Below are 26,858 nucleotides of genomic sequence, written 5' to 3' on the forward strand. Positions count from 1 at the left end.
CCCTGAAAAATGGAGACGTCCCACGGGACCCATTCTTCAGCTTCAGCGCTCAGAATTTAAACAGGAGGAAGAGACATTTCAGCGTAAAAGATGACCTGCAATTTTTCTTTCCAGTGCCTGTCGGCTGAAAAGTGGATTGACACATTGAAGGACCTGGATGTCCTTCATTTTGTATAATATATAGCTTAGCCTCAGAAAGGGCGCATGCTAAATAGTAATAAGTACAATAATCAGGACATTCATAGTCACTGACAGTTATGTCAGTTATGGTTGCCGTTAAGAGAAAGCAATCACAATGCTGAAAAATTATGATGCGATTTTACTTGGCCTTGAAAATATACAGAAAAATAATGTTACTCTCTGCAGTTCTGGGAATCCGACAGAACACCTGCGTGAACTTAGAAAGTAAAATCACACTAAAGCACACCGCAGTTCAGGCAAGGACTTAACAGTCAGTCTGCTGAGGTTAATCAATTCCACATCGAAAGTACAGCGGGCGAGGAATTTCCATGAGAGGCGCAGGTACTATCCCAAAAAGAAAAAGCTGTTGTGATATATCGAGCACCATCCGAAAGTGAAAATACCGCCGTAAAATGCACTGAAGGAATGAAAAGTGACCTTTTGTTCTCGGCTGTCTGGGGTTTTCTTCTGGTCTGAATTAAAGAGCATCTGCCTGCGTTCACTCCACTGTCCGTAAAGCCCTGGTGTTATTTCCTGACCTCAAGCGCGCACGTTGCATGCAATACATTCTCCAGGAGTGCATTCGGTCACCTTAAGCGTGCTCAAAACCCACTTAAAATGTATAATGAATATTTGTGAGAATTGGGTACTGCGAGGCACAAAATATAACGGTCAACAGACACGCCTAAACTGCGCAGGAAGCACGCCTGCTTCCTCTTATTTTCACTTCACCGTCCACCAGCTGTTGCTGAGTCAGAGAGCAGCCGTGTGGACAAAGTGGGCGCATTCCAGACTGCAGGTGCGTGTCTGACCAGAGGAGGCGCTGTCGTGCGACGGTGAACACCGTGCCACACTGATCACAGACCAAAACAGGATACGATTCTAGAAAAGAGATCCGAGATTAACATGTAATTGGCAATAAATATGATAATTTTAATATGCTAATCTTTCAACAGAACAGACCTTCTTAGTCAGATTATCTTTAACTGATGAATTCTTCATTGTGGAAAAAAGTCACTCTGCATTAGAAGTTTGTAAAGTTCATTCTAAAGCTGGACAGTGCAATTCGACCAGCCTTTGTTTTCTCCGACCTAAAGGATAGACACACGTAAGCTTTTTGTTTTAGCCGTTTGGCATTCAGTATCAAAAGGAGAAGACAAATAAATATCCAGAAACAGAGCCCAGAGCACTGTTATTTCAGCCTTCGCTGCCCCTCACCCAGCTCCTGCCCATCTTCCAGATGTTTCCAGAACATCGTTTTAAAGACGGCCCATTGGAAGCTCGCAGTGAAGAAAGGCTGTCCTCCATTTTGTGAGAGGCGGAAGGCCTCCCCAGGCCCGGACAGCGGGTCGCGCGGAGTCACGGGAGAAGCTGGACGCTGCTCGCGAGTACAGAAGCACCCGCTGACGAAGGGAAAAATGCCTCAAACCACTCATAATACCCGCATTTACAAAGCCCCAAATCTATTGCCGCTCGACATTACATTACATTACATTACATTCCATGGCATTTAGCAGACGCTCTTATCCAGAGCGACGTACAATGAAGTGCAAATCGAACACAGGAACAAGTGTGAAGAGGACCCTAGAGGACAGTACGGTTCCGCGTCCTAGTCCATATAAATATAATTTGAATCCTTGAAGAGGACATCAACTTACCAACTAGCATACCACCGTTGGCAGCTAGAATACCCCGAGTACACAATACAATAGCTAATACAATACAACACAGCAATATCTATATATAACTATATGAGTGCCATTATAGTCTATGGCATATACAAGGCTTTACATCTGCCCAACTGTATAGAACAACCTGATAATGCCAAGACCACTTGATATACATGTTGTACACTCCCCTTCATCAACAGAAGACCTGTATAGTTCTTTGTTTGGGAAGAATTTGAGGGAAACCGTTTGTCTATACTTCTAGACATAATTGAGACTAGTCGAGAAAAACAAAATGGCTTTGCACATACATACTAAATATTCCTAAAAGACCAGTTAAATATAACTTAATGTGATTGATGCATTTTGTATTTGGTCAACTAGAATAAACAAACATCTGGATTAAAACACTGTACTGAACTGAAACATATGAAAATCAAATATTTGGCATCTCCCAATATTGTTCCTGGAGTTTTGTTCCTAATGATACATAATATTTGATATGATTCTGCAGCACAGCAGAAGAGCCAACAGGGAAACAATAGGCTGCAGACCCCTAATGTGTTTCCAGTAAACACTTCCAGGTTAATCTGGCAACACTAGTATTTTTCTATTTGAATAATTTGAGCAGAAACAGATTGTGTTGAGGGCGGAAAGACATCTGGACATTCACTTAGTGTCCATTCAAGGGTTTGCCTTTTCTTTTTGATCACAGTTCACTTTCAAAATAAGTCGAAATATTCCAGGAAAACGTCAATGTGAACACATGTGCACACACACACACATACACACAGACACACACACACGCACACACACACAGAACATGGTTAAAGAATGGTAACATTTCCCGGTGCTGTTGAATAGCCGGGAGGGTCCGGCGCACTGGATCCTCCCCCGCTGAAACCCGAGAGCGGGCCGGGTAACAGAACCGGGCCGGACCGGACCTTCAGAACCCGCGCGGAGAGCAGGGAGGCTCGGGGGGTCACATCCTCGGCGCGCTCTCTCGTCCTCTCTCCCGCGAGTCATCCCCCGCAGCCCCCGGGTAATGACAAGCGTGGCGGTACCCCCCCAGAGTGATGGACACGGCGCCCAGAGTGTGCGCCGCCTTGTAATTACGGCGCAGGAAATCACCCCTCCGCCCCACGGCGGCATCCGGCCGCTGACCTGCAGCACTGGTGTGCTCCTCTCAGACAGCGCGCTCTGCAGAGCGTGTGAGAGGAGCTGGTTCTGGCTCAGAGCAGCCAGCAGTCTGTCTGCGCAAAGCATTCTTCCGTCCGGCTGCAGACTGGCTGCACACTGCCTCCCCCGGCTGCTGCCGTTTCCCCACACAACTCGGGAAAAAGCACACACGTTCGGCCGTACGCGCGGCGCTGCACTGTCTGTGACCCACCGGTAACGTACCACTGTCCTTTACTCTCTGTTTCTTGCTCCGTCTTTCTCTCGCGCGCTAAAAACGGGCTACCTTTCTTTTGCTTACGAGCGCGATTCCCGGGGGCGCGAGGGCCAGCTTGTCACGTTTCTGGACATAATTATCCTCTCTCACGTGCCTCTCTTTGCATGGAGTGTGTCCCAGCTGGAGATATTACACTGTGGTTGTGCTGCGTATTCGATGTACAGAGGGAAGACAGGGCTGGACAAAGAGAACTACATTTTCTTCAGTTCGTCTGCTTTTCATTGTGCAACTGCCTTTTTTTCCTTGTCTATCGAAGTTGGGAAACAGGATGTTTTTCAGGCATTTGTAGTTTCTTATCATAACTCATAATCTGGGCTCGCAAGAGCTTTTGTTTTGAGACGTATTCTTGTCTCAGAGGGGAGGGAGAAAATATGAATAATCAGTGAAACATTTTCCTGTTCTGCACAGAAAAACTGTTTTTAAAAAGGGAAAAATTACTATCCCAGAGAACGTTCCGCTAACTGCAGAACCATTAAACTGGAGAGTATAAATATTTATTTTCTAATCTTGCTATTTCTTTCAGAAGTTCCCATTTGAGCCTTGTCATCCTGAGGACCACATCAATTATAATACTTTCCTTTCTGCGTTTTCCCCCTCTCCACGCTGCAAGGGTTTTTTTTTTTGTTGCAACAATTCCTGAACAGATTTATTACTAACCACATGACTGCAAGCCCCAAGGGGCCGGGCTTGTTTTGCAGGGAGAGGGAGAACCGGCCCACCACTGCATGTTTGGACTTCTCTTCAGCTCTCTTCCCATCAGATAAACACACCAGAGCAGCGCTACTCTGCCCTGCTCACGGAAACTCTCACGGCTCCACGCGTTCTGCTGCATACCGCATGCCACTCAAACTCCCCGTCCGACATCCTGCCCACATACCGCCACTCAAACTCCCCGTCCGACATCCTGCCCTCGTACCGCCATTCAAACTCCCCATCCGACATCCTGCCCTTGTACCACCACTCAAACTCCCCGTCCGACATCCTGCCCTCGTTCCACACGCCACTCAAACTCCCCGTCCGACATCCTGCCCTCATACTGCCACTCAAACTCCCCGTCCGACATCCTGCCCTCGTTCCACACGCCACTCAAACTCCCCGTCCGACATCCTGCCCTCGTACCGCCACTCAAACTCCCCGTCCGACATCCTGCCCTCGTACCGCCACTCAAACTCCCCATCTGACATCCTGCCCTCGTTCCACACGCCACTCAAACTCCCCGTCCAACATCCTGCCCTCGTACCGCCACTCAAACTCCCCGTCCGACATCCTGCCCTCGTACCGCCACTCAAACTCCCCATCTGACATCCTGCCCTCGTTCCACACGCCACTCAAACTCCCCGTCCAACATCCTGCCCTCGTACCGCCACTCAAACTCCCCGTCCGACATCCTGCCCTCGTACCACACGCCACTCAAACTCCCCGTCCGACATCCTGCCCTCGTACCGCCACTCAAACTCCCTGTCCGACATCCTGCCCTCGTACCGCCACTCAAATTCCCCGTCCGACATCCTGCCCTCGTACCGCCACTCAAACTCCCCGTCCGACATACTGCCCTCATACCACACGCCACTCAAACTCCCCGTCCGACATCCTGTCCTCGTTCCACACGCCACTCAAACTCCCCGTCCGACATCCTGCCCTCATACCGCCACTCAAACTCCCCGTCCGACATCCTGCCCTCGTACCGCCACTCAAACTCCCCGTCCGACATCCTGCCCTTGTTCCACACGCCACTCAAACTCCCCGTCCGACATCCTGCCCTCGTACCGCCACTCAAACTCCCCATCTGACATCCTGCCCTCGTTCCACACGCCACTCAAACTCCCCGTCCAACATCCTGCCCTCGTACCGCCACTCAAACTCCCCGTCCGACATCCTGCCCTCGTACCGCCACTCAAACTCCCCATCTGACATCCTGCCCTCGTTCCACACGCCACTCAAACTCCCCGTCCAACATCCTGCCCTCGTACCGCCACTCAAACTCCCCGTCCGACATCCTGCCCTCGTACCACACGCCACTCAAACTCCCCGTCCGACATCCTGCCCTCGTACCGCCACTCAAACTCCCCGTCCGACATCCTGCCCTCGTACCGCCACTCAAATTCCCCGTCCGACATCCTGCCCTCGTACCGCCACTCAAACTCCCCGTCCGACATACTGCCCTCATACCACACGCCACTCAAACTCCCCGTCCGACATCCTGTCCTCGTTCCACACGCCACTCAAACTCCCCGTCCGACATCCTGCCCTCATACCGCCACTCAAACTCCCCGTCCGACATCCTGCCCTCGTACCGCCACTCAAACTCCCCGTCCGACATCCTGCCCTTGTTCCACACGCCACTCAAACTCCCCGTCCGACATCCTGCCCTCGTACCGCCACTCAAACTCCCCGTCCGACATCCTGCCCTCGTACCGCCACTCAAACTCCCCATCTGACATCCTGCCCTCGTTCCACACGCCACTCAAACTCCCCGTCCAACATCCTGCCCTCGTACCGCCACTCAAACTCCCCGTCCGACATCCTGCCCTCGTACCGCCACTCAAACTCCCCATCTGACATCCTGCCCTCGTTCCACACGCCACTCAAACTCCCCGTCCAACATCCTGCCCTCGTACCGCCACTCAAACTCCCCGTCCGACATCCTGCCCTCGTTCCACACGCCACTCAAACTCCCCGTCCGACATCCTGCCCTCGTACCGCCACTCAAACTCCCCGTCCGACATCCTGCCCTCGTACCGCCACTCAAACTCCCCGTCCGACATCCTGCCCTTGTTCCACACGCCACTCAAACTCCCCGTCCGACATCCTGCCCTCATACCGCCACTCAAACTCCCCGTCCGACATCCTGCCCTCCTACCGCCACTCAAACTCCCCGTCTGACATCCTGCCCTCGTACCGCCACTCAAATTCCCCGTCCGACATCCTGCCCTCGTACCGCCACTCAAACTCCCCGTCCGACATACTGCCCTCATACCACACGCCACTCAAACTCCCCGTCCGACATCCTGTCCTCGTTCCACACGCCACTCAAACTCCCCGTCCGACATGCTGCCCTCGTACCGCCACTCAAACTCCCCGTCCAACATCCTGTCCTCGTTCCACACGCCACTCAAACTCCCCGTCCGACATCCTGCCCTCGTACCGCCACTCAAATTCCCCGTCCGACATCCTGCCCTCCTACCGCCACTCAAACTCCCCGTCCAACATCCTGCCCTCGTACCGCCACTCAAACTCCCCGTCCAACATCCTGCCCTCGTTCCACACTCCACTCAAACTCCCCGTCCAACATCCTGCCCTCGTACTGCCACTCAAACTCCCCGTCCGACATCCTGCCCTCGTTCCACAGGCCACTCAAACTCCCCGTCCAACATCCTGCCCTCGTACCGCCACTCAAACTCCCCGTCCGACATCCTACTCTCGTACCGCCACTCAAACTCCCCGTCCAACATCCTGCTCTCGTACCGCCACTCAAACTCCCCGTCCAACATCCTGCCCTCATACTGCCACTGAAACTCCCCGTCCGACATCCTACTCTCGTACCGCCACTCAAACTCCCCGTCCAACATCCTGCTCTCGTACCGCCACTCAAACTCCCCGTCCGACATCCTACTCTCGTACCGCCACTCAAACTCCCCGTCCAACATCCTGCCCTCGTACCGCCACTCAAACTCCCCGTCCAACATCCTGCCCTCATACTGCCACTGAAACTCCCCGTCCGACATCCTACTCTCGTACCGCCACTCAAACTCCCCGTCCAACATCCTGCTCTCGTACCGCCACTCAAACTCCCCGTCCGACATCCTACTCTCGTACCGCCACTCAAACTCCCCGTCCAACATCCTGCCCTCGTTCCACACGCCACTCAAACTCCCCATCCGACATCTTGCCCTTGTTCCCTCAGTCTGTGATTTCTGCCACAGATACCCCCCGCCTCCACGCGCACTGCTCTGTGCAGCCCTGCTCTCCGCTGTGCTGGTCATCGTCGGTTAAGACAATAACCTCAGAGGACTTTTGGCAGGCGCGTGTGAGATGCTTATTCTGGCACGGAGCACAGAGATTCATGGGAGCAGTTGTCGGGAAAAGGACCTGCAGTAATATTCCACCTCGAGTCGTTTCTCTTGCGAATACTGTAATTAGCCGTATAATGAAGCCATGGGGGGGGGGGGGGGGTTGCTTGGTTACGACTGCCGTAGGAGTTGGTTCTTCCTCCAGGATGTGAATCTATTAGCCGTCGTTGTATAACTGGCAGGAAAGCTCATGACAGCAGTCTACTATTGAGGTTACAAGATTTCTTATTTTATTTCTTAAAATTAGATTATAAAAATCTGACATTTTGCAGCTAATACCAGACGCACAGCTAGGAGCAGACGCATGCAATAACTGAAGGGTCCCCCTTAAGATCAAGAGAAAAATGACCACAGCTCTTTGATGTTTTTGGACTGGAATGAAATAAAACGCATATAGTGCAAATGTTAGTCGACACGTCAAATGACCGGAACAATCTTTGGTGTATTTTTAATGGTGCGTGTCCATGATTAGCCGTACTGAAAGCTGTTTTTGTTATCATTATAAATGCCAGTGTAATGACCCCATTTCTCATCTTGGGCTAAACAACATTTAGAGAGAAGCACAAACCTAATCCTAGCTCGATATCTATCCATTTGCCCAAAAAATGTCTATTCAAATGAAAATCACAGCAAACACTTTACCCTGAGTGTGTGCCTCATTTGGTTTTATTATTGGATTCCCATTCGCAAATTCCAAGTCATCAGCAAGTGTGTGTGTGTGTGTGTGCGCGCATGTGTGTGAGTTTGCATTTGTGTGTGCATTTGTGTGCGCGCATGTTTGTTTGTGTGTGTGTGTGTGTGTGTGTGCGCGTTTGTGCTTGTGCATTTGCGCATGCTTGCATGTGTGCCGGTATGTGGACGCGTGTGTATTACATTATATGAACATTTGCATGTATTATATGTAGGTATGTAAGTATGTATGTATGTACATATGATTTGGTTGTAGGCTGGGAGGCAACGGAAGCAACAGAGCAATTGAGATTGTGATTGTGCCTGAACAACGCATGCGTGTGCTAAGGACATGTATGTGATCCACCAACAATTCAGCGGAAAAAAAAACCCCTCAAAAAGCTTAAAAGACACACGATGAATGGGTTTCCACTCTTTCTGTGGTTACGACCTTCCGCCCATACATGCCCTCTACAACGGAGAAAATCGCTTCACAGACGTGAGGCTGATTACAAGGTCATTTGGTGACGCGTCCCCAACGCCAGCGTTTTAAAGAGCGGCTGTGCGCCATCAAACCACCTCACGCCCCGGGGGGGGGGGGGAAGATTAGGATCAGGGCAGAGCCTCCCAAACCCACGTGTCCTGCCGTGCCATTTAATGTCTGAGACTTGTTATTAGGAGGAATGTGTGTAGTAACCTCATATTAAGACCGAGCTATATCTAGGATTCAAACGGGGAGGAAGAATGCTCTTTCGCTCTCGTCTCTCTGCAGTACGTCGTACCTCCCCAGGTGAGAAAACCCCCCCCCCCCACACGACATGAGGGCTGGAGTCGTACTCGCGCTGTCCCTGCTCCTGCTCCTGGGCCTGGGCCTCGCCCAGGAGGCCGAGCGGGGCAGGAGGAGAAGAGGAGGGCAGAAGAGAGGGAGGAACCGCTCCCTGAGGCAGAACTCGGAGGCGCTGGCCCGGCTCAGGAGCGTACCCCTGGACGGAGGAGACGACGACGACGCGTCCGTGTTCATCGAGTCGTACAAGAACGTCAACGAGCTCGAGTCCAGCTACAGCGTCATACCGGGTCAGTGCGCGTCGCCCCCGGCTACACTACACACCATTGGGTTTTAGTGATGCAGTCAAACGCAGTTTATTCATGCTTTCCTTAATGCTTTCCTTTTTGCTATTACTTCATATGCATGGCTGATGATGGTGGTGGCTGATAGGACTGAAACGATACAGATACTGTTAACAGTAACATAAAGAACTAATTTTGTGTTTGTCGATTGGAGACGGCCTGTAGCGTAGTGGTTAAGGTAAATGACTGGGACACGCAAGGTCGGTGGTTCTAATCTCGGTGTAGCCGTGTAGATCCGCACAGCCGTTGGGCCCTTGAGCAAAGCCCTTAACCCTGCATTGCTCCAGGGGATGATTGTCTCCTGCTTAGTCTAATCAACTGTACGTCGCTCTGGATAAGAGCGTCTGCCAAATGCCAATAGTGTAATGTAATGGAGACGTTTCATTATGAACAATGTCTACCCCTGGTGTTCTCAGCACCCAACTAGGTTATAAACCAGCTGTAGGTAGTCTACGTTCACAGGCAGGGTGGCTATCCTGACAGCCGTATTCACAGTAAACCCAGTGGTCCGTTTGACTGACGCGTTTCGTCAGAGGACAGAATAACTCCCCCCCCCAGGTGCAGCCTCAAGCTCTGAGATATATTTACGCTTTCTTTATCAAACTGCCTCTCGTAGGCCTTGGCTTTAGCCATCACAGTGTATTTCGGTTTTTCCCCCAAACCTAGAGAGGGATGCTCAAAGTGTTTTTTAGGCAAGTGGTCTTTGCCAATAATTAGCTGTCTGGATCACTCTTGTGACAAGCAGCGGACCAAAGCTGCAGAAGCTGACGGCCGAACAGGATCCAGATAAACCTGTTTGGGCTTACCCTACGCGCTCTGACTGATCTGAGCTCATCTATACTCAGCTATACTTCAGACCAAAGCTCTGTTCCCATCCTCTGTTAGGATGGCATTAGCATCCCAGACAAACCAGGCGGCACCCTGTGAGCACCATATGCAGGGCGGCCGGTAGCCTAGTGGCTAAGGTACGTGCCTGGGATCAATCCCGGTTCAATCCCCGGTGTAGCCATGATCAGATCCGCACAGCTGTTGGGCCCTTAGCCCCGCATTGCTCCAGGGGGGTTTGTCCCCTGCTTAGTCTAATGTACTGTAAGTTGCTTTGGATAAAAGCGTCTGATAAATAACATGTAATGTAATGGAATGTAATCTTCAGAACAGGGCTAAACAGAGTAGATGTCTACCCTTGGTGTATTAGTATATTTAAGCTCAGACCAAAAGTGTATGTGCATGAGGCATACGCAAAGATAAACCCTACATTATCTAAACTTCCCTATGCACAGCTATTCAGCAAAAAACACTAACAATACACAAACAGCCTACATCATTATTATCTTGCTGCATCCAACAATGATTAACAAAGGAGAGTAAAATGGCAAAAGCCTAGAGATTACCTGACGTGTTCTTACTGATACCAGAGTGAAGGCTCACAATCTCAGTGAATGGCAGCTCGGCTTTGTGAATCTCACTGCAGTTTCAACAGGAATGGGTGCTGGAGGGACCTGCATTGTGAGGAGGGTCTCCATAGTCATCATGGATGTGCTTAATTTAGCCTCTGCATTGTGAGGAGGGGTTTCTATAGTGATAATGGATGTGCTTACTTTAGCCCCAGCATGGTGAAGGTCCCCATAGTGATAATCATAGTGATAATGGATGTGTTTAATTCACACTCAGCATGGAGGGGTTTCCATAGTGATAATGGATGTGTTTAATTCAGCCTCAGCACGGTGAGGGGTTTCCATAGTGATAATGGATGTGTTTAACTCAGCCTCAGCACGGTGAGGGGTTTCCATAGCGATAATGGATGTGTTTAATTCAGCCTCAGCATGAGGAGGGGTTTCCATAGCGATAATGGATGTGTTTAATTCAGCCTCAGCATGAGGAGGGGGTTTCCATAGTGATAATCATAGCGATGATGAACACACATGATCCAGCTGCTGCAGCAGACGCACCCTGGCCCTCAGCCCGCACGGCTCTCTCAGCGGAACCGCAGTTCCAGCCCTCAGCCCGCACGGCTCTCTCAGCGGAACCGCAGTTCCAGCCCGCGGACCTCACGGCCGGGCTCCATTACCTCAGTGCACGGTCAGACCCGACCACACCCCGCTGAACCGACCATGGGAACCGACCAATCGGGGCAGAGCTCGCCGCATTCCAGCCATACGATCGCGCACACAGGGAGCCGGCTCTCACAGCTCTCCGTCCAATAAGAAGCCGAGTTTTAGGCGACAATTCGCTGCCTGGATTACTGTTGTAATCAGCAGTGAAGTAGTTAATTCTGACAGCATGCACTTCAATTGATCAAAAAGAGAATTACTGCGTTTCAAGATTGTTCTCTTAAGACAGCGCGAGAGTAATTTACATTTATGCTTGGTGAAACTAGATTCAAAGTTCAAAGGTCAGTTTCAGGTTATTTTAATAAGAATCCAAGCAGAATAAATGCAGGACATGTTCAGGGTTAGGTTCCCCCGGTTCCACGGCGTGATTGCTAACATGTGTGGGACGCAGTGTCCCGACTCAAACTGACGGAGGGCGATATCGCTGAACCAGGACGCCTTCAGACTCTGTTGTAATTCAACAGATTCATTAAGCCTTGAGATTTCATAACAGCGCAGGATTAGGAAAAGGAAACTAACATTGCCAGCGCTTTTGCCGTAATGGAAAGAAAGCCCTTATTATTCCTCCTTTGTGTGCTTTCCTCACATGGTTCTCCTGATTAAGGAGGGAACATTAGAACCTGAACCAAGTATCCCAGCAATTTGTAAAACGACGAGATCTGAACGGACGAGCTGGAAAAAATAACTCGAGAAAAACTCTGTGAAGGAAGACAGCCGACGGTCTCTCCCGACAAGGAAACCAAAGTTTCCATGTTGTTGTTTTTTTTTTTTGCGCTTGGTTTACAAGTTCTTAGATTCCGGGCTTTCATCAGATAAAGAACAAACACTGCATTGTATTCTTGCCTTCAAATGTATTGTCCCCGAGGGGAAAAACCCTGACAAAGAACAGGCAATTATACAAGTAATTTCTTTGTGTCTTACCCACGGTAAATACACACGGCTGGTGTTTTCAGACACATAATTACGATGTAGTGCTAAAATTAGTAACAATTTTTACCTCAACTTTCAAATACAGCAATTTCACACTGACATACAAAGGGGGGGGGTGGGAAATAACAACATGCGACTGAAATTGCGACAAAACGTCTATTGCCGAACGCCAAATGACAGACTAGGTGCGTCAGTTCCTGGCAAGCAAGTTGTCATGAAAATGACCAAACGCACAGAAAAATTTGCATGTGCATATACCTTTTTGGATAATGTAAAATAAGCAGTATTTGAACTAAATCTCAAAACGTCCAGTCATTCTATCCCCCGACATTTAAATGCAACCATGTTTTCTCACCTAATTTAATTTTTAACTAAAATTAAATATCACGATTTAGTTGGAAACGCCCACGTGCCAGCTATAGAAACAAGGCTCGTCTGCGGTTTTATTACAATTCCTATGAAATTCCAGTTCATTTGACCCCTTGGCAAAGTTACCACAGTTCTGACCTGTGTGTAGCAGGGCACCAGCATGTGTGACAGGGCTGTCTGACCCTGTGTGTAGCAGGACACCACCATGTTGGACAGGGCTGTCTGACCCTGTGTTTAGCAGGGCATCACCATGTTGGACAGGGCTGTCTGACCCTGTGTTTAGCAGGGCATCACCATGTTGGACAGGGCTGTTTGACCCTGTGTGTAGCAGGGCACCACCATGTGTGACAGGGCTGTCTGACCCTGTGTTTAGCAGGGCATCACCATGTTGGACAGGGCTGTTTGACCCTGTGTGTAGCAGGGCATCACCATGTTGGACAGGGCTGTTTGACCCTGTGTGCAGCAGGGCATCACCATGTTGGACAGGGCTGTTTGACCCTGTGTGCAGCAGGGCATCACCATGTTGGACAGGGCTGTTTGACCCTGTGTGCAGCAGGGCATCACCATGTTGGACAGGGCTGTTTGACCCTGTGTGCAGCAGGGCATCACCATGTTGGACAGGGCTGTTTGACCCTGTGTGTAGCAGTGCATCACCATGTTGGACAGGGCTGTCTGACCCTGTGTGTCCTCAGGGAGGAAGGGGCGGTGTATGTACCAGGGCATCACCATGTTTGACCGGGCCGTCTGGTCCCCCAAGCCCTGCCTCACCTGCCTGTGCTCCAACGGCCTGGTGGCGTGTGACGAGGTCAGCTGTCCACGACTGCGCTGCCCGCGTACCGTCATCCCAGTGGGAGAGTGCTGCCCCGTCTGCAGTGTCCTGGGTATCTACCCCCCCCCCCCCCCGTGCATCTACACCCCCCCCAAATCTGCGCATCTACCCCCCCCCCCCCCCGCGCATATACCCCCACCCAGCCCCAGACCTGCTCATCTACACCCCCCCCTGAATCTGTGCATCTACACCCCCCCCAGCCCCAAACCTGTTCATCTACACCCCCCCACCCAGCCCCAAACCTGTGTGTCTACACCCCCCCCCACTCCCCAATGCTGTCTGCTCAAGTGGAAAAAAACACCATTCAATTCAAACACCAAACAAAAATCCCCCTAGGCTTCCAACGACACACCACACTCAGGCATTATTATTATTTTGCCTTTTAATGGAAAACAATGCAGATTGCGGAGATTAGAGGTTCATTTGCCCCGCACGGTAACACGATAACCGTCAGAACACAGCTGGTAACGGTCAGAAGCCCCTCAGGACCTCCGGGCCTCCGGCGGCCGGACGGCGGTGTAGTCGCTCAGCCTTTCGCCCGCGGAAACATCTCCTTCAAACGGCAAAAATGTGCGTACGACCATAATCCAGAGCACACACGCCGAAATTGTGCAAATTAGACGCTGCGTTTCCTGTGGGGTTTTTTTTGGGCGGAAGTCGCTCCGGACTTTAGGCGGACTATGCGATGCGGGACAGGGCTCGCAAGTCGCACGCTTCAGTTGGGTTTGAATTCATAACGGGAAACGGCACAGCCGGGTCTACTTAATGCCGCGCGCACTTGGTGGCGGTATGCGGTCCGCGCCGGGCCGGGAGAGCCGACGCGTTTCAGCGAGACGCCAGCGGAAGGCTCTGCCTCGTGACTACCGCACGCCACAGCCCCCGATCGAACCTTCGGCCAGGGGCTCAACCGTCTCAGCTGCTGCTGCGATTCAGAGCGGAGAGACAAGCTGGACGTTGTGTTTGAGAAACAAATGTGTGGACAAAGCAACATGTGCTTTTCTTGTCCCTGCCGTATATTTTATATCCAGCGCAGGTAACGTTAAATTCAGGTAACCTCATTCGTGCTTGCATAGTACCAAGCACCTTTTCAAAATAATAAAACTCCCGCCAAAGGTTATACCTAATCAGGTGTTAGGGGTTTCCATGTTTACCAACAAGGATGAACAAGGATTGCACAATCATAATCAGTGACTTCAAGCCCTTAAGAACTCGTCTTAATCGAAAACAGAACACAAACTGGGGCATCTAAGATTAGCAGCAGGTGGAGAACTGAACACGGGTGCAACACAGTGTTCCCGTGCTAACTTCAAACTGCACACACACACACATACACACACACAAACAATGGTAAATGGCAGGCATTTATATAGCGCCTTTATCGAAAGCGCTGTACAATTGATGCTTCTCCATTCACCCATTCATACACACACTCACACACCAACGGCGATTGGCTGCCATGCAAGGCCCCGACCAGCTCGTGGGTTAGGTGTCTTACTCAGGGACACTTCGACACAGCCCGGGCGGGGGGATCGAACCGGCAACCCTCCGACTGCCAGACGACTGCTCTTACTGCCTGAGCCATGTCGCCCCCCTGCTTCTGTTTATACGCACTGAACTGTCCACAATGATGGAGCCACCTCCCCATCTAATAACAACCAAGGGGAAAGTCACACACACAGGCACGTACACACAGGCACGTACACACAGGCACGTACACACAGGCACGTACACACAGGCACGTACACACAGGCGTGTACACACAGGCATGTACACACAGGCACGTGCACACAGGCGTGTACACACAGGCATGTACACACAGGCACGTGCACACAGGCGTGTACACACAGGCACGTACACACAGGCACGTACACATAGGCACGTACACACAGGCGTGTACACGCACGCGGGCATGCACATACACCACAGAGGAACAATGCGATATGGAGGAGATGCACAGCAGCATGAGGGGATTTGCCTGCTTGGCCCAGCCATGCTCACGTCTCTCTCCTTTTCTCATCTCTCAGAATGACTCAAGACCACGTCTCGGATGAGCTTCACGAAAAGCACCCGGGCGTCTCGTTTTTCCCCAGACAACCTCCCCGAGAAACTGGCAAGACTTGAAACGCACGAGTGCGGTTCCATGTCTGGGCCTGGTGCGCGTTTTCATGACGCGCAGATGGCTTAGGAAGGGTCGTGTGAGGGCAGGTATTGTGTACAACCTATAGGCCCTCCCCTTAGGCCAAAACAATGGCAACGTGACAATGTGCAAGAGCAGATTTCTTACTCGGATTTCATTTCGTCTTCCCAAGAGGAAGCAACATATATACAGTGGGGTCAAAAACGTCTGAGGCCACGAGTGAAAATGTTTCTATTGTGCATTCTTTTCTAATTTAATACAAACTTTTTCCATTAATAATAATTCAATTATCAGCATAACAATTTTAGTGAAAAAATTACATTAATTTACATAAATTACATTAGTTTCTTAGTATTTGGTAAATCCACTTTTTTTGCTTTAATGGCAACGTGCACTCAAGCTGCCATGGACACCACAAATCTGTGCAAAACCTGATGATTCATGTTATCCCAGCATTATCTGACCATGTTCCACAGAGCATCTTGTGAACAGAACAGTACGGGGGTCCCCTGAGGTTACGTCGATTGTAAAATGGCTGTTACTAGAAAGAACTGCAATCAATGCTAATCCAAAAACAACGGTGTTCCTCATTCAAATAAATACATTTTTAGCAGCAGCATTAGGGAGTGATGTTCACCTCCACCATGCATATAACTGCCCCATCCCCCGTCTCTTTCATAAACAGAACATACACATACACTGTATATATATACTGTATATATGTATGTGTGTGTGTATCCAGTTACATTATGTGTGTATACATTCATACATATATAAATGTAAAACGTACATTTATCCATTTATATTGTATTATTTTACAATATAATGACCAACGTAATAGATCATAGGCAGATCTATAAATGTGTAACGTTAACGCATGTATTGTTACAAATCACCTCGGTTTAGTACAATACATTACTTGGGAGAGCAACAGCTATGGTGAAACATCTATTAAACGGACTGTACCGACTAACTAGACATAATATGCTGTTTGACACAGAACATATTATGCGTTGTGTGTTCCTGTGCGTCTCACCGCGCCACCCCTGTGTGCTGCTGTTTCTGTCTCTCTCTCCTTCCTCCTCCCTCCTCCTCCCTCCTCCTTCCCTCCACCGCGCCCGCCCGCGGGCCCCAGTCCCTGACGGCCCTGAACTCTCTGGCGATTCCTCAGAGCTGAACGACCCCGGCCAGCCGCTCCCTGAGCCCCACACGCAGGAGCACATGGACCTCCTCCTGAGGCGGGAGGAGGAGGCGCAGCGCGAGGAGGAGGCGCGCCTGCGCCTCCTGGATGCCGAGCGCAGGAGGAAGAGGAGGCAGAAGAAGCTGCTGGCCAAGCAGCAGAAGGAGCTCTTCGAGGAGAGGAGGCGCGAGGAGGAGGCTCTGCGGGAGCAGATGGAGAAGGAGGAGGAGGAGGAGGAGCAGAGGAAACGCGACGAAGAGGCGGCGGCCGCGACGGCGGAGAGGGAGAGGCAGCAGAGGATGGAGGAGGAGAGGAGGCGCGAGGAGGACAGGAGGAGGACGCAGGAGGCGGAGCAGAGGAGGCTGCTCAGGGTGATGCAGGAGGAGTGGGGCGGAGAGGGGGACGACTTTGAGCGGGAGTGGGAGGGAGGAGAGAGGGAGTGGGGGGAGAGAGGAGAGGGGGAGTGGGGGGAAGGGGAGAGGGAGTGGGGAGAGAGAGGAGAGGGGGAGTGGGGGGAGAGGGAGTGGGGAGAGAGGGGAGAGGGGGAGTGGGAGGGGATGGGGAGGGAGTGGGAGGAGAGGGAGGACTACGAGATGTCGGAGGAGGAGGTGTGGCTGAGGGGAGACGTGTTCGAGATGCCGAGGCGGCGCACCTCCTCGGGGAGGACCCGGCCCCGCCCCGCCCCCCGTGTCCAGGAGCCCCCCGCGCCCGCGCCCTCCCTCCCGGTCGGCTGCGTCTTCGCCGACGTCACCGTCACCTGCAAGGACGCCCACTTCACCAACATCCCGCCCCTCTTCATCCCCCAACTCAAGGCTCTCAGCCTGGAAGGTGAGGGAGCCGTCAAAACTGCACACCTCCGCTAGAGCCGAGCCACAGTATACACACCCCTACACACCTCTACTAGGGTCATTCATGTGGCATGTATAGTTATCATAGTTTATGTACAGTTTGGTTAGTTCTAATAGTTCATGTACAGTTTGGTTAGTTCTCATAGTTCCTTAAATTCTACCTGCGGGTGTGGTTACACATTGTACCGCCTTCTAAAGCGTTAAAAACTATTTCAAATTAATATTTGGGAGGGAACGTATAAAAAAAAAAAATGAGGAACAATTTCCAAGACTACAAGATCTTTCAGACAGGATGAGATTATATGTTCAGGCCTGAAATACAATGGCAACTGCCAACTTGCCCAATGCCAACCTTCACCTTTTTATCCCCATGGCTTAAAAAACGTCAACATAGACAATGAGGGAATACGTAGGTAAGGGGGTTGTGGTGAATTTCCACTAAAATGCGAAGGCAAGTCACTCAGCACCGGCTCGAGTTGGCCACTCAGCACAAGGATTAAGGACTCAAAGGTTGTGGAACCAAAATACAAAGTCAGGACCAAAAACTCTTTGCCCGAGTAAAACAGTGGTTTCAGTTATCGCAGCTGTGGATCAGATGACTGGTGCTATCATCATAAATAAATACGTCATTTTGATGATCTTTTGAAGCTCTGGTCTCATGCGGTCTTTTTGTGCGTCCGCAGGGAATGACATCACCACAATCCCAACCGGGGCCTTCAACGGCCTTCCCAAACTGGAGTGGATCAACCTCAGCAAAAACAGGATCACGACGTCCGGCATCGACCCGCAAGTGTTCAAAGTAAAGAGACGGCGTCTGCTCTTCCGTTCCCCCGCAGCACACGGACTGCAAAAAAACGGGCTGTTCCACTCCCATTAATCAATTCTAACTGCGATCGGAGAGATGTAATCACGGTTCCGACAGCCCAAACTACGCATTCCATCGTCTGCGCCCGAAGATTGTAAAATAAGCCCAAGGCAATCCAAAACGAAACATTTGCACTATTTTTCAAAATTGAGCACCATTCGAATAAAGACTACATGTGGAAATCATTATTTCAAAATCACATGCCTGCTCTTGAAAAGAATTTACACGGTGCCAGTAGCTTGACTAGACTGACCTGCCGTTTTTCTGGAATTAATGTCACGTGAAATTTCCATGCCTTGTCCGGCCAGCAAACTTGTGACTTAAAAATGTGTATAGTAAACAAACATTGGCAAAAACTCACTCACATTGATCCCCCAAGAAATACCATTTCATGTTCAACCTGGCATCGTCTACCTCGAGAGTAGCCAAATTGCAAACTATGATTTGTATTGCAAGCGTAAATACACTGAAAGCCCGGTTAATTAGGTGTGACATCAGCTTCTTACAAATCCTCCCTAATGTTCTCATTTACGGTTTGGAGCACATTTCTGAGTCTGGCTTGTCTGAGTTGTGCGCTGTGGAACTCATAGGTTGCTCACAACAGAGAGCTCAAAGCCTTGACAACGGGCCCCTTCTCTCTCTCTCCCACCCTGCTCAAAGCGGAAAAACAAATTCCATGGCACACGTCTGAGTAAAACATCAGATATTTTAGGACCACGTTATGCTTTTCTTCCTTATTTTTCTTGGGTCCAACAAACTTTGTTGCAGAGTACAAAAATGAAGCATAGCCCTTTGCACTGGGGAGCAGTAGTCTGAGGCAAGAAAGAGAGTGAGAGAGAGAGAGAGAGGGAGAGAGAGAGAGAAAGAGAGAGAGAGCATGTTTACACGACACGCCCATTCTCAGAGCAAGGAGAAACTAAGACCATCTGTCTGAAACACAGACTGACAGAATTACTGGAGAAACTGATACAAACATTATGACAGCACGTCATCCCTATGCCCTATGGCCATTCACTGTTTGTTCATTCATATTTACAGCCTCTAAAAGCCTTCAGCAATGTCAACAAATGCTTCTTCTTAACCCCTTAATGAATGTTTTTTTTTTTTTTTTTTTTTTTACCCTTTGCTCCCTCAAAAGGGCCTGAAGTTCCTGACACGCCTGTACATGGACAGCAACTTTCTGGACCAGATTCCCCCAGAGCTGCCTCCCAGTTTACAGGAGCTGAAGATCAACGAGAACAACCTTCGTGGAATTGATGAAAACAGCATGCAAAGTACGGCAACACTCCACCACTCAAGGAGTTTTCCTTCACCACTATTGTCTTTGGATGGCTTTGTGGAAGTTTGGAACGGTTTGAACAGTGAAGTATAATGTGACACTGCAGGCAGACTGCAGAAATTGAAGGAAATAAGCTAAAGAAAGTCTACATTTTCCTCAAACCCCCGCAGCTGCATTTTTACCCATCTATGCGGCCCCCCATGTTAAACTCATTGATACAGGTGCAGTGCCTAATATTGTACAGGATGTTGCTTTGACTAAAACGTCTGTCAAATAACTAAAATGTACATTCCCTGGTGTAAAATCCAGCTATGACCAGCTTGAAATGACCAGCTAACAGCTGTTTCAAAGCATCGCTTGAGGTGGTGAAACCATGTTGAGTATGATCTGAACTGGTCAAGCAGCTAACAGCTGTTTCAAAACCTAACTTGAGCAGGTTTTTTTTCAGCAGTGTTATAAACTCTTCTGTAACAATATTCAATACCCTCATGGAATGTATAGCAGTGCTAGTGCATTGTTGTGAGTACTGAAAAGGCGATTTCCATGCGCTGTTGTGAGTACTGAAAAGGCGTTTTCCATGCGCTGTTGTAAGTACTGAAAAGGCGTTTTCCATGCACTGTTGTAAGTACTGAAAAGGTGTTTTCCATGCGCTGTTGTAAGTACTGAAAAGGTGTTTTCCATGCGCTGTTGTAAGTACTGAAAGGCGTTTTCCATGCGCTGTTCTGAGTACTGAAAAGGCGTTTTCCATGCGCTGTTGTGAGTACTGAAAAGGAGTTTTCCATGCGCTGTTGTAAGTACTGAAAAGGCGTTTTCCATGCACTGTTGTAAGTACTGAAAAGGTGTTTTCCATGCGCTGTTGTAAGTACTGAAAAGGTGTTTTCCATGCGCTGTTGTAAGTACTGAAAAGGCGTTTTCCATGCGCTGTTGTAAGTACTGAAAAGGTGTTTTCCATGCACCGTCGTGAGTACTGAAAAGGCGTTTTCCGTGCCCTGTAACCCCGGACAGGTCTGCAGAACCTGGTCACCCTGGAGCTGGAGGGGAACATGCTGAGCGAGGGGAACGTGGCCCCGGAGGCCCTGCAGGCCCTCACACAGCTCTCCTACCTGCGGCTGGGCAGGAACCACTTCCGCACCGTGCCACAGGGCCTCCCAGCGGCCCTGCAGGTGGGCGCTGCCTGAACCCCGCCATTACATTACATGACATTACATTACATTATTGCCATTTGGCAGACACTCTTATCCAGAGCGACGTACAGTTGATTAGACTAAGCAGGAGACAATCCTCCCCTGGAGCAATGCGAGGTTAAGGGCCTTGCTCAAGGGCCCAACGGCTGTGCGGATCTTATTGCGGCTACACCGAGATTAGAACCACCAACCTTGCGTGTCCCAGTCATTTACCTTAACCACAACGCCACTGCGCCGTTCCACAACGGCAATGCTGATACCGAATACAGAGAATATTCCTGTGTGTAATGCGGAATGCAGCCGCTGCAGAGCTATGAATACAATCGGTACTGCCCGAAACGGTCCGTGCCATTTTGCCAACCCGTTTATTTTTTAGCGGCCCGTAATTCAGACCTCCAGCGCCAGGATGCGTCCTGCCAATCAATTTGTTGAGCAGCCATTGACAGGCCCTGCTAATCAACTGCAAAGCCAATCTCAATCTCAATTATATCTGCACATACATCTTAGCGTCTGAGGTTTGCTGTATAATTTTATGCTGTTCAACATCATTGAGCGCTAAATCAAAACGAATTGCAGACCTAAAATTACGTTTCAGTGGCACATACAGGAAAGGGTAAAACTGAAAGAGAGTAGTGGACGGTACTCTTTGCACGCACTGTGTGACACCTGGAAAGCTAGATTATTACAGTATACTCTATACTGTAGCATTTACTTGCGATCCATGATTTTATGTTTTTAAGTCATCTGGATTTCACCTGTGGGAAACGATTTAAATCAAAACAACAATTACAGTAATCCAGAACACTCCAGCTGACCACATGAATGGATGCTTCAGCTGGTAATTAAGTCTTCAGCATACGTTTTACGTGTGATGCCACTGCCAGTGGCAGCGATGCTTTTATGAAGTGCAACACGGGCAGCGACTGCATACTGCAGAAATGTTTACATGCCAAGCAATTTCCTTTCTGCTTTTCAGGAACTCCATCTTGAAAACAACGTCATTGAAGAAATATCAGAGTCCGTCTTCAATAACTCGAGAAACCTTAATATTGTCGTCTTAAGGCACAATCGGCTCGATGAGACAATGATTGCTCCTTTGGCCTGGATCAATCACAAGTAAGTGCTCTCATTTAGCTATCCAGGTAACATAGTGCACTAGGAAAGTGTTGTCATTTAACTATCATGTTCTTAAGAGGTAACACAGTGCACTAGGAAAGTGTTGTCATTTAACTATCATGTTCTTCAGAGGTAACATAGTGCACTAGGAAAGTGTTGTCATTTAACTATCATGTTCTTCAGAGGTAACACAGTGCACTAGGAAAGTGTTGTCATTTAACTATCATGTTCTTAAGACGTAACATAGTGCACTAGGAAAGTGTTGTCATTTAACTATCATGTTCTTAAGAGGTAACATAGTGCACTAGGAAAGTGTTGTCATTTAACTATCATGTTCTTAAGACGTAACATAGTGCACTAGGAAAGTGTTGTCATTTAACTATCATGTTCTTAAGACGTAACATAGTGCACTAGGAAAGTGTTGTCATTTAACTATCATGTTCTTAAGACGTAACATAGTGCACTAGGAAAGTGTTGTCATTTAACTATCATGTTCTTAAGACGTAACATAGTGCACTAGGAAAGTGTTGTCATTTAACTATCATGTTCTTCAGAGGTAACATAGTGCACTAGGAAAGTGTTGTCATTTAACTATCATGTTCTTCAGAGGTAACACAGTGCACTAGGAAAGTGTTGTCATTTAACTATCATGTTCTTAAGACGTAACATAGTGCACTAGGAAAGTGTTGTCATTTAACTATCATGTTCTTAAGACGTAACATAGTGCACTAGGAAAGTGTTGTCATTTAACTATCATGTTCTTAAGACGTAACATAGTGCACTATGCAAGTGTTGCCATTTTGCTATCCATGTTCTTAAGAGGCAATGTAGTGCACTATGCAAGTGTTGCCGTTTTGCTATCCATGTTCTTAAGAGGTAGCAAACTATGTAAGTGTTATCATTCAGCTATCCATGTTCTTAAGAGGCAACGTAGTGCACTATGCAAGTGTTGCCATTTTGCTATCCATGTTCTTAAGAGGTAGCAAACTATGTCAGTGTTGTCATTTAGCTATCCATGTTCTTAAGAGGCAACGTAGTGCACTATGCAAGTGTTGCCATTTTGCTATCCATGTTCTTAAGAGGTAGTAAACTAGGTAATTGTTGTCATTTAGCTATCCATGTTCTTAAGAGAACAAAAATACACCGATAGTAATGCAGAGTAAATCTATTCGCACATGGATACTGGCGCATAATAGACCCATTCACACATGCAGGGTATTCACTGGTTTTAGTGTAAGTCTTTCAGGAATGATGAAAGCCATTCCTTTATTTGTAAAACATATAGCAACAAAATGGCTAATTAGTGGTAAATAAAGCTTTTTGGGATATGCCCTGCTCTATAATTCAAATCAAGATCTTACTTTTGAGCCAGCATGTGCAATTACCGCACTGACATAAACTGCCAACACAGACTTTGCTTCACAAGTACTAGGTCTACAGACCGCCTTTGATCTTTCCGTCAGAAAGACTTCCAAAACGGACCGAAAGCGCTGGAGTCTGGGTTCCTTCTGTGTGATGTCAGCCATGATTTAATGAGGTGAAATTTTGAACACGCCAGGCCTTGGGCCCACATGTCCGGCGCTGATTGTAAATACTCCATACATGAAGAACGGAGCGGACCCGGACCGCGATCCGGCCCGGACCGACGCAGACACAGCGCTTTCCTTTCCGTGCTGCTCAGCATTTACACGCAAAGTTCAGCCAAGCGATTTCCACACCTCGAAATATACTGGCTCTTCTATTATCTCTCAGACGACACGTTTCACTGAAAACGCTTTAAAAAAATTCAGTCATGTTTTGTCCATAAATAATACATTTCCTTACAGGGATGAACTAAGCCGGGATGTCTAATATTCAGCTCTGCTTTTAATCAAAACTGCATTAAGTCTGCTGTCCTGGTTTCTTTTCTTTTTTTTTCTCCCCCCTACAAGACACCTGGAGTCCATAGACCTCTCGCACAACAAGCTTTACCACGTTCCGTCGTTCCTGCCAAGATCCCTGGTGCACCTGGTCCTCGTTGGCAACCGGATCGAGAGGATTCCGGGCTACGTGTTCGCGCACATGGATCCGGGCATCGAGTACCTGTACCTGTCCTTCAACAAGCTGGAGAGCGACGGCGTCGACCCGCTGTCCTTCTTCGGGTCGCTGCGCTCCATGTCGGAGCTGTTTCTGGACCACAACCAGCTGACCTCGGTGCCCCTGGCCATCAGCGAGATGAAGGCCCTGCGCTTCCTCAGACTCAACGACAATAACATGAGGCGAGTGGTGTCCACAGCCCCGGCTGTGTCGAAGTGTCCCTGAGTTTTTTCTGGTGCACCTCAGCCGCTACCTGCCGTAGGATCCCACACCGTGTCTCAAAAGCCTTGGCAGTGAGTTGAACGGAAACCACCAAAAAAAAACGTGCTGGTACGACTACTCAGGATCCCCATACTGTACAGGGTACAGAGTTTAGATGCAGACACGTAGGCGACATCGCTTCAGGAGGTAAGAGCAGTCGACTGGAAGTCGGAGGGGTTGCAGGTTCGATCCCACCCTAGGTGTGTCGAAGTGTCCCTGAGCAAGACACCTAAACCCGTAACAGCTCCTGACGAGCTGGTTGGTGCCTCGCATGGCAGCCAATCACCGTCGGTGTGTGAGTGTGTGTGTGTGTATGTGGGTGAATGAGAAGCATCAATTTTACAGCACTTTGGTTAAAGGCGCTATATAAATGCCAGCCATTTACCATTTACTTTTCCCCCGAAAAACCTCACACCACCTCTGAGGCAGCTGGTCTAAGCTGTGTTTTTGACACTTTTCGCTGGTCGGCCAGCTGTTCACCAGCTGCCCAGGCCATGTAATTCACGAGCCCACCAGTTTGACCACCAGCTTACTGGACCTGCATAAGCAGCTTTGTCCAGTTCGAGACCACCTATGACCAGCAAGAAGTGTCAAAAACACCTTTTACGAATCCCAGCTGGTTTCTAAGCTTCATTTGCAACAGGGAACACCTGCTCTCAACAACAGCCAAACCGAAAAAAAAAAAAAAAAAGATTTTTTTTTTTGGAGTAGCGGTGACTTGGCAAAGCGTGGAATAACATGGCTCTGTTCACTCAGTTCCACTGAACCACAACAGGGCGAGCTGGTAGTCGAGGAGCACAGACTGCATCCCAGAGGTTAAAGTTTAAAGCAGTGCAGTTGCAGTGTACTGTTTGCAAGCACTCGAGCTGAATTATTTCAGTCAGTATCCAACTGCTAAAAATGGAAAATATTGTAATGTAACAACGGACAACAACAGTCCACGGCTAGTGTTTTCTCATTCTGTGACATTTCATAAGCTGCGGATGGGTTGTGCAGCTAAAACAAAGAAAGATGACTTTCATTCTTGGCACGCGATGATGCCTGAAGTTAACCCCCCGTTTATTTATCCCGTCCTTCCTCCAGGAGCGTTGCAGAGGACGCCTTCTGTGACCCCATGAGTGAAGAGGAATCAAACCTCATGACACTGCGTCTGGAGAACAACTTCATCGACACCAGGAGCATCTCCCCCACCGCCTTCTCCTGCATACACTCGTACTTGAGCGTCGTTCTGCAGCCTCAGAAGACGAAGTAGCGTCTGTACTTTCTTCTGCTCTCGCCACGGGCCAAAGAAAACAGAAAATCAGCCCATTCTCCGTTTCGCCGTCGACCGCCGCATTCCAAGAAAAACCAGAACAAAGCCTCTCCGATTTCCTCATGTTAAGATGACGATAAAATAAGAATGTACTGGAGTAATTTATACGATTAATTTATGCATAACTCCCTGATTATGAGAGACTTGTATGGCTCATATTCGTCTTCATCAAAGCCTTTATAGGAAAGGACGTGAATAAATCTGTATGAACCTCTGACAAAATACACACTTAAAGAAAAATGGGATCCAGGAAAGTCATCTCCATTATGACCTCATATCTACAGATTTTCTATCCTCAGAGATAAATCTTGTAGTGAGAGAAATTTTCCAAACGGAGAGCCGTTTATTTGAAATAGATCTCACTCTTCAAACATCGTCGGTCATATATTAGCTTATACTGCGCCCGTTTTTAAAAAATCAGAAGCACCAGGAACATTTATCACCTTTATAAGTGATTGGCGGCTCTCATTCAGACAACCTATTGTTGATTCCCTATAGGGAAATGATGCGCTCGCTTTGTTAAGGGCAAAATGGAGAAGGCCCTTGTTATGCACGTTTACAGAACAAGAAGTGTAATTTGGTTACATCAGGTTTAAATAGTTTCCAGATTAGGTCAGTAGTTAGATGTGCATCTTGATGTAGATTAAAGCACCTTTTTTCATAGGTTATCACAGTGCCTGACAGCGCAATGTCAAGAGATAAGGTAACTTTCCTTGGCCTTATTGGTATTACAACTGAGAGCGGTGTTTTCGTTTCACCTGTAGCTTGTTTTGATATATTAACAGTTGTACTGTAGAAGATGGGGCAGCATTCAAGTTTTCTGGGTAATAATTACCTATTTCAAATGACCCTGCTTCTAAGCAATACCATTGTAAACTTACAAAAAATTCTGATGCAAGTGAAAATATGCTACAATCATCAATATTTGTATTTTCACAAATTTTATTTTGTTACAATTGACACTTGTTAAACTATGTGTTGTTGATGTCTGTATTTCTTTACTATGCATACTTTGCTTCCAAACATTCCAAGTAACCTTTTTGTACTACAATACATTTTCATAAAGCATACATGTATGTATTATAAAAAAACTAATTATGGGACAGCTATCAAAATGGAATTTTTCAAACTGTACTGATCTGTACGAAATCTGAACTGAACAACGAAATAATAAAAAACAATGCCAATATGAAA

The 26,858-nt window shown here is 48.5% G+C and overlaps 2 protein-coding genes across 2 annotated transcripts in view; one reads left to right on the plus strand and one right to left on the minus strand.

Annotated features, from left to right (window-relative positions):
• The window catches only part of cenpp (centromere protein P), a 105,828-nt gene that overhangs the window by 15,736 nt on the left and 63,234 nt on the right, over positions 1 to 26,858 (minus strand). The gene's annotated exons all lie outside the window — the stretch shown is intronic.
• ecm2 (extracellular matrix protein 2, female organ and adipocyte specific) lies at positions 3,067 to 26,858 on the plus strand. Its single transcript, XM_061219098.1, has 11 exons — positions 3,067 to 3,239; positions 8,830 to 9,113; positions 13,270 to 13,458; positions 16,679 to 17,141; positions 17,388 to 17,551; positions 18,255 to 18,370; positions 19,575 to 19,710; positions 20,721 to 20,878; positions 21,876 to 22,015; positions 23,947 to 24,273; positions 25,436 to 26,858. Exons 2-11 carry the CDS (start codon positions 8,858 to 8,860, stop codon positions 25,602 to 25,604), a joined length of 2,118 nt encoding a protein of 705 aa, XP_061075082.1. The 5' UTR covers positions 3,067 to 3,239; positions 8,830 to 8,857; the 3' UTR covers positions 25,605 to 26,858.

Source organism: Conger conger, chromosome 14, assembly GCF_963514075.1.
Source record: "Conger conger chromosome 14, fConCon1.1, whole genome shotgun sequence".
NCBI lineage: Eukaryota > Metazoa > Chordata > Actinopteri > Anguilliformes > Congridae > Conger > Conger conger.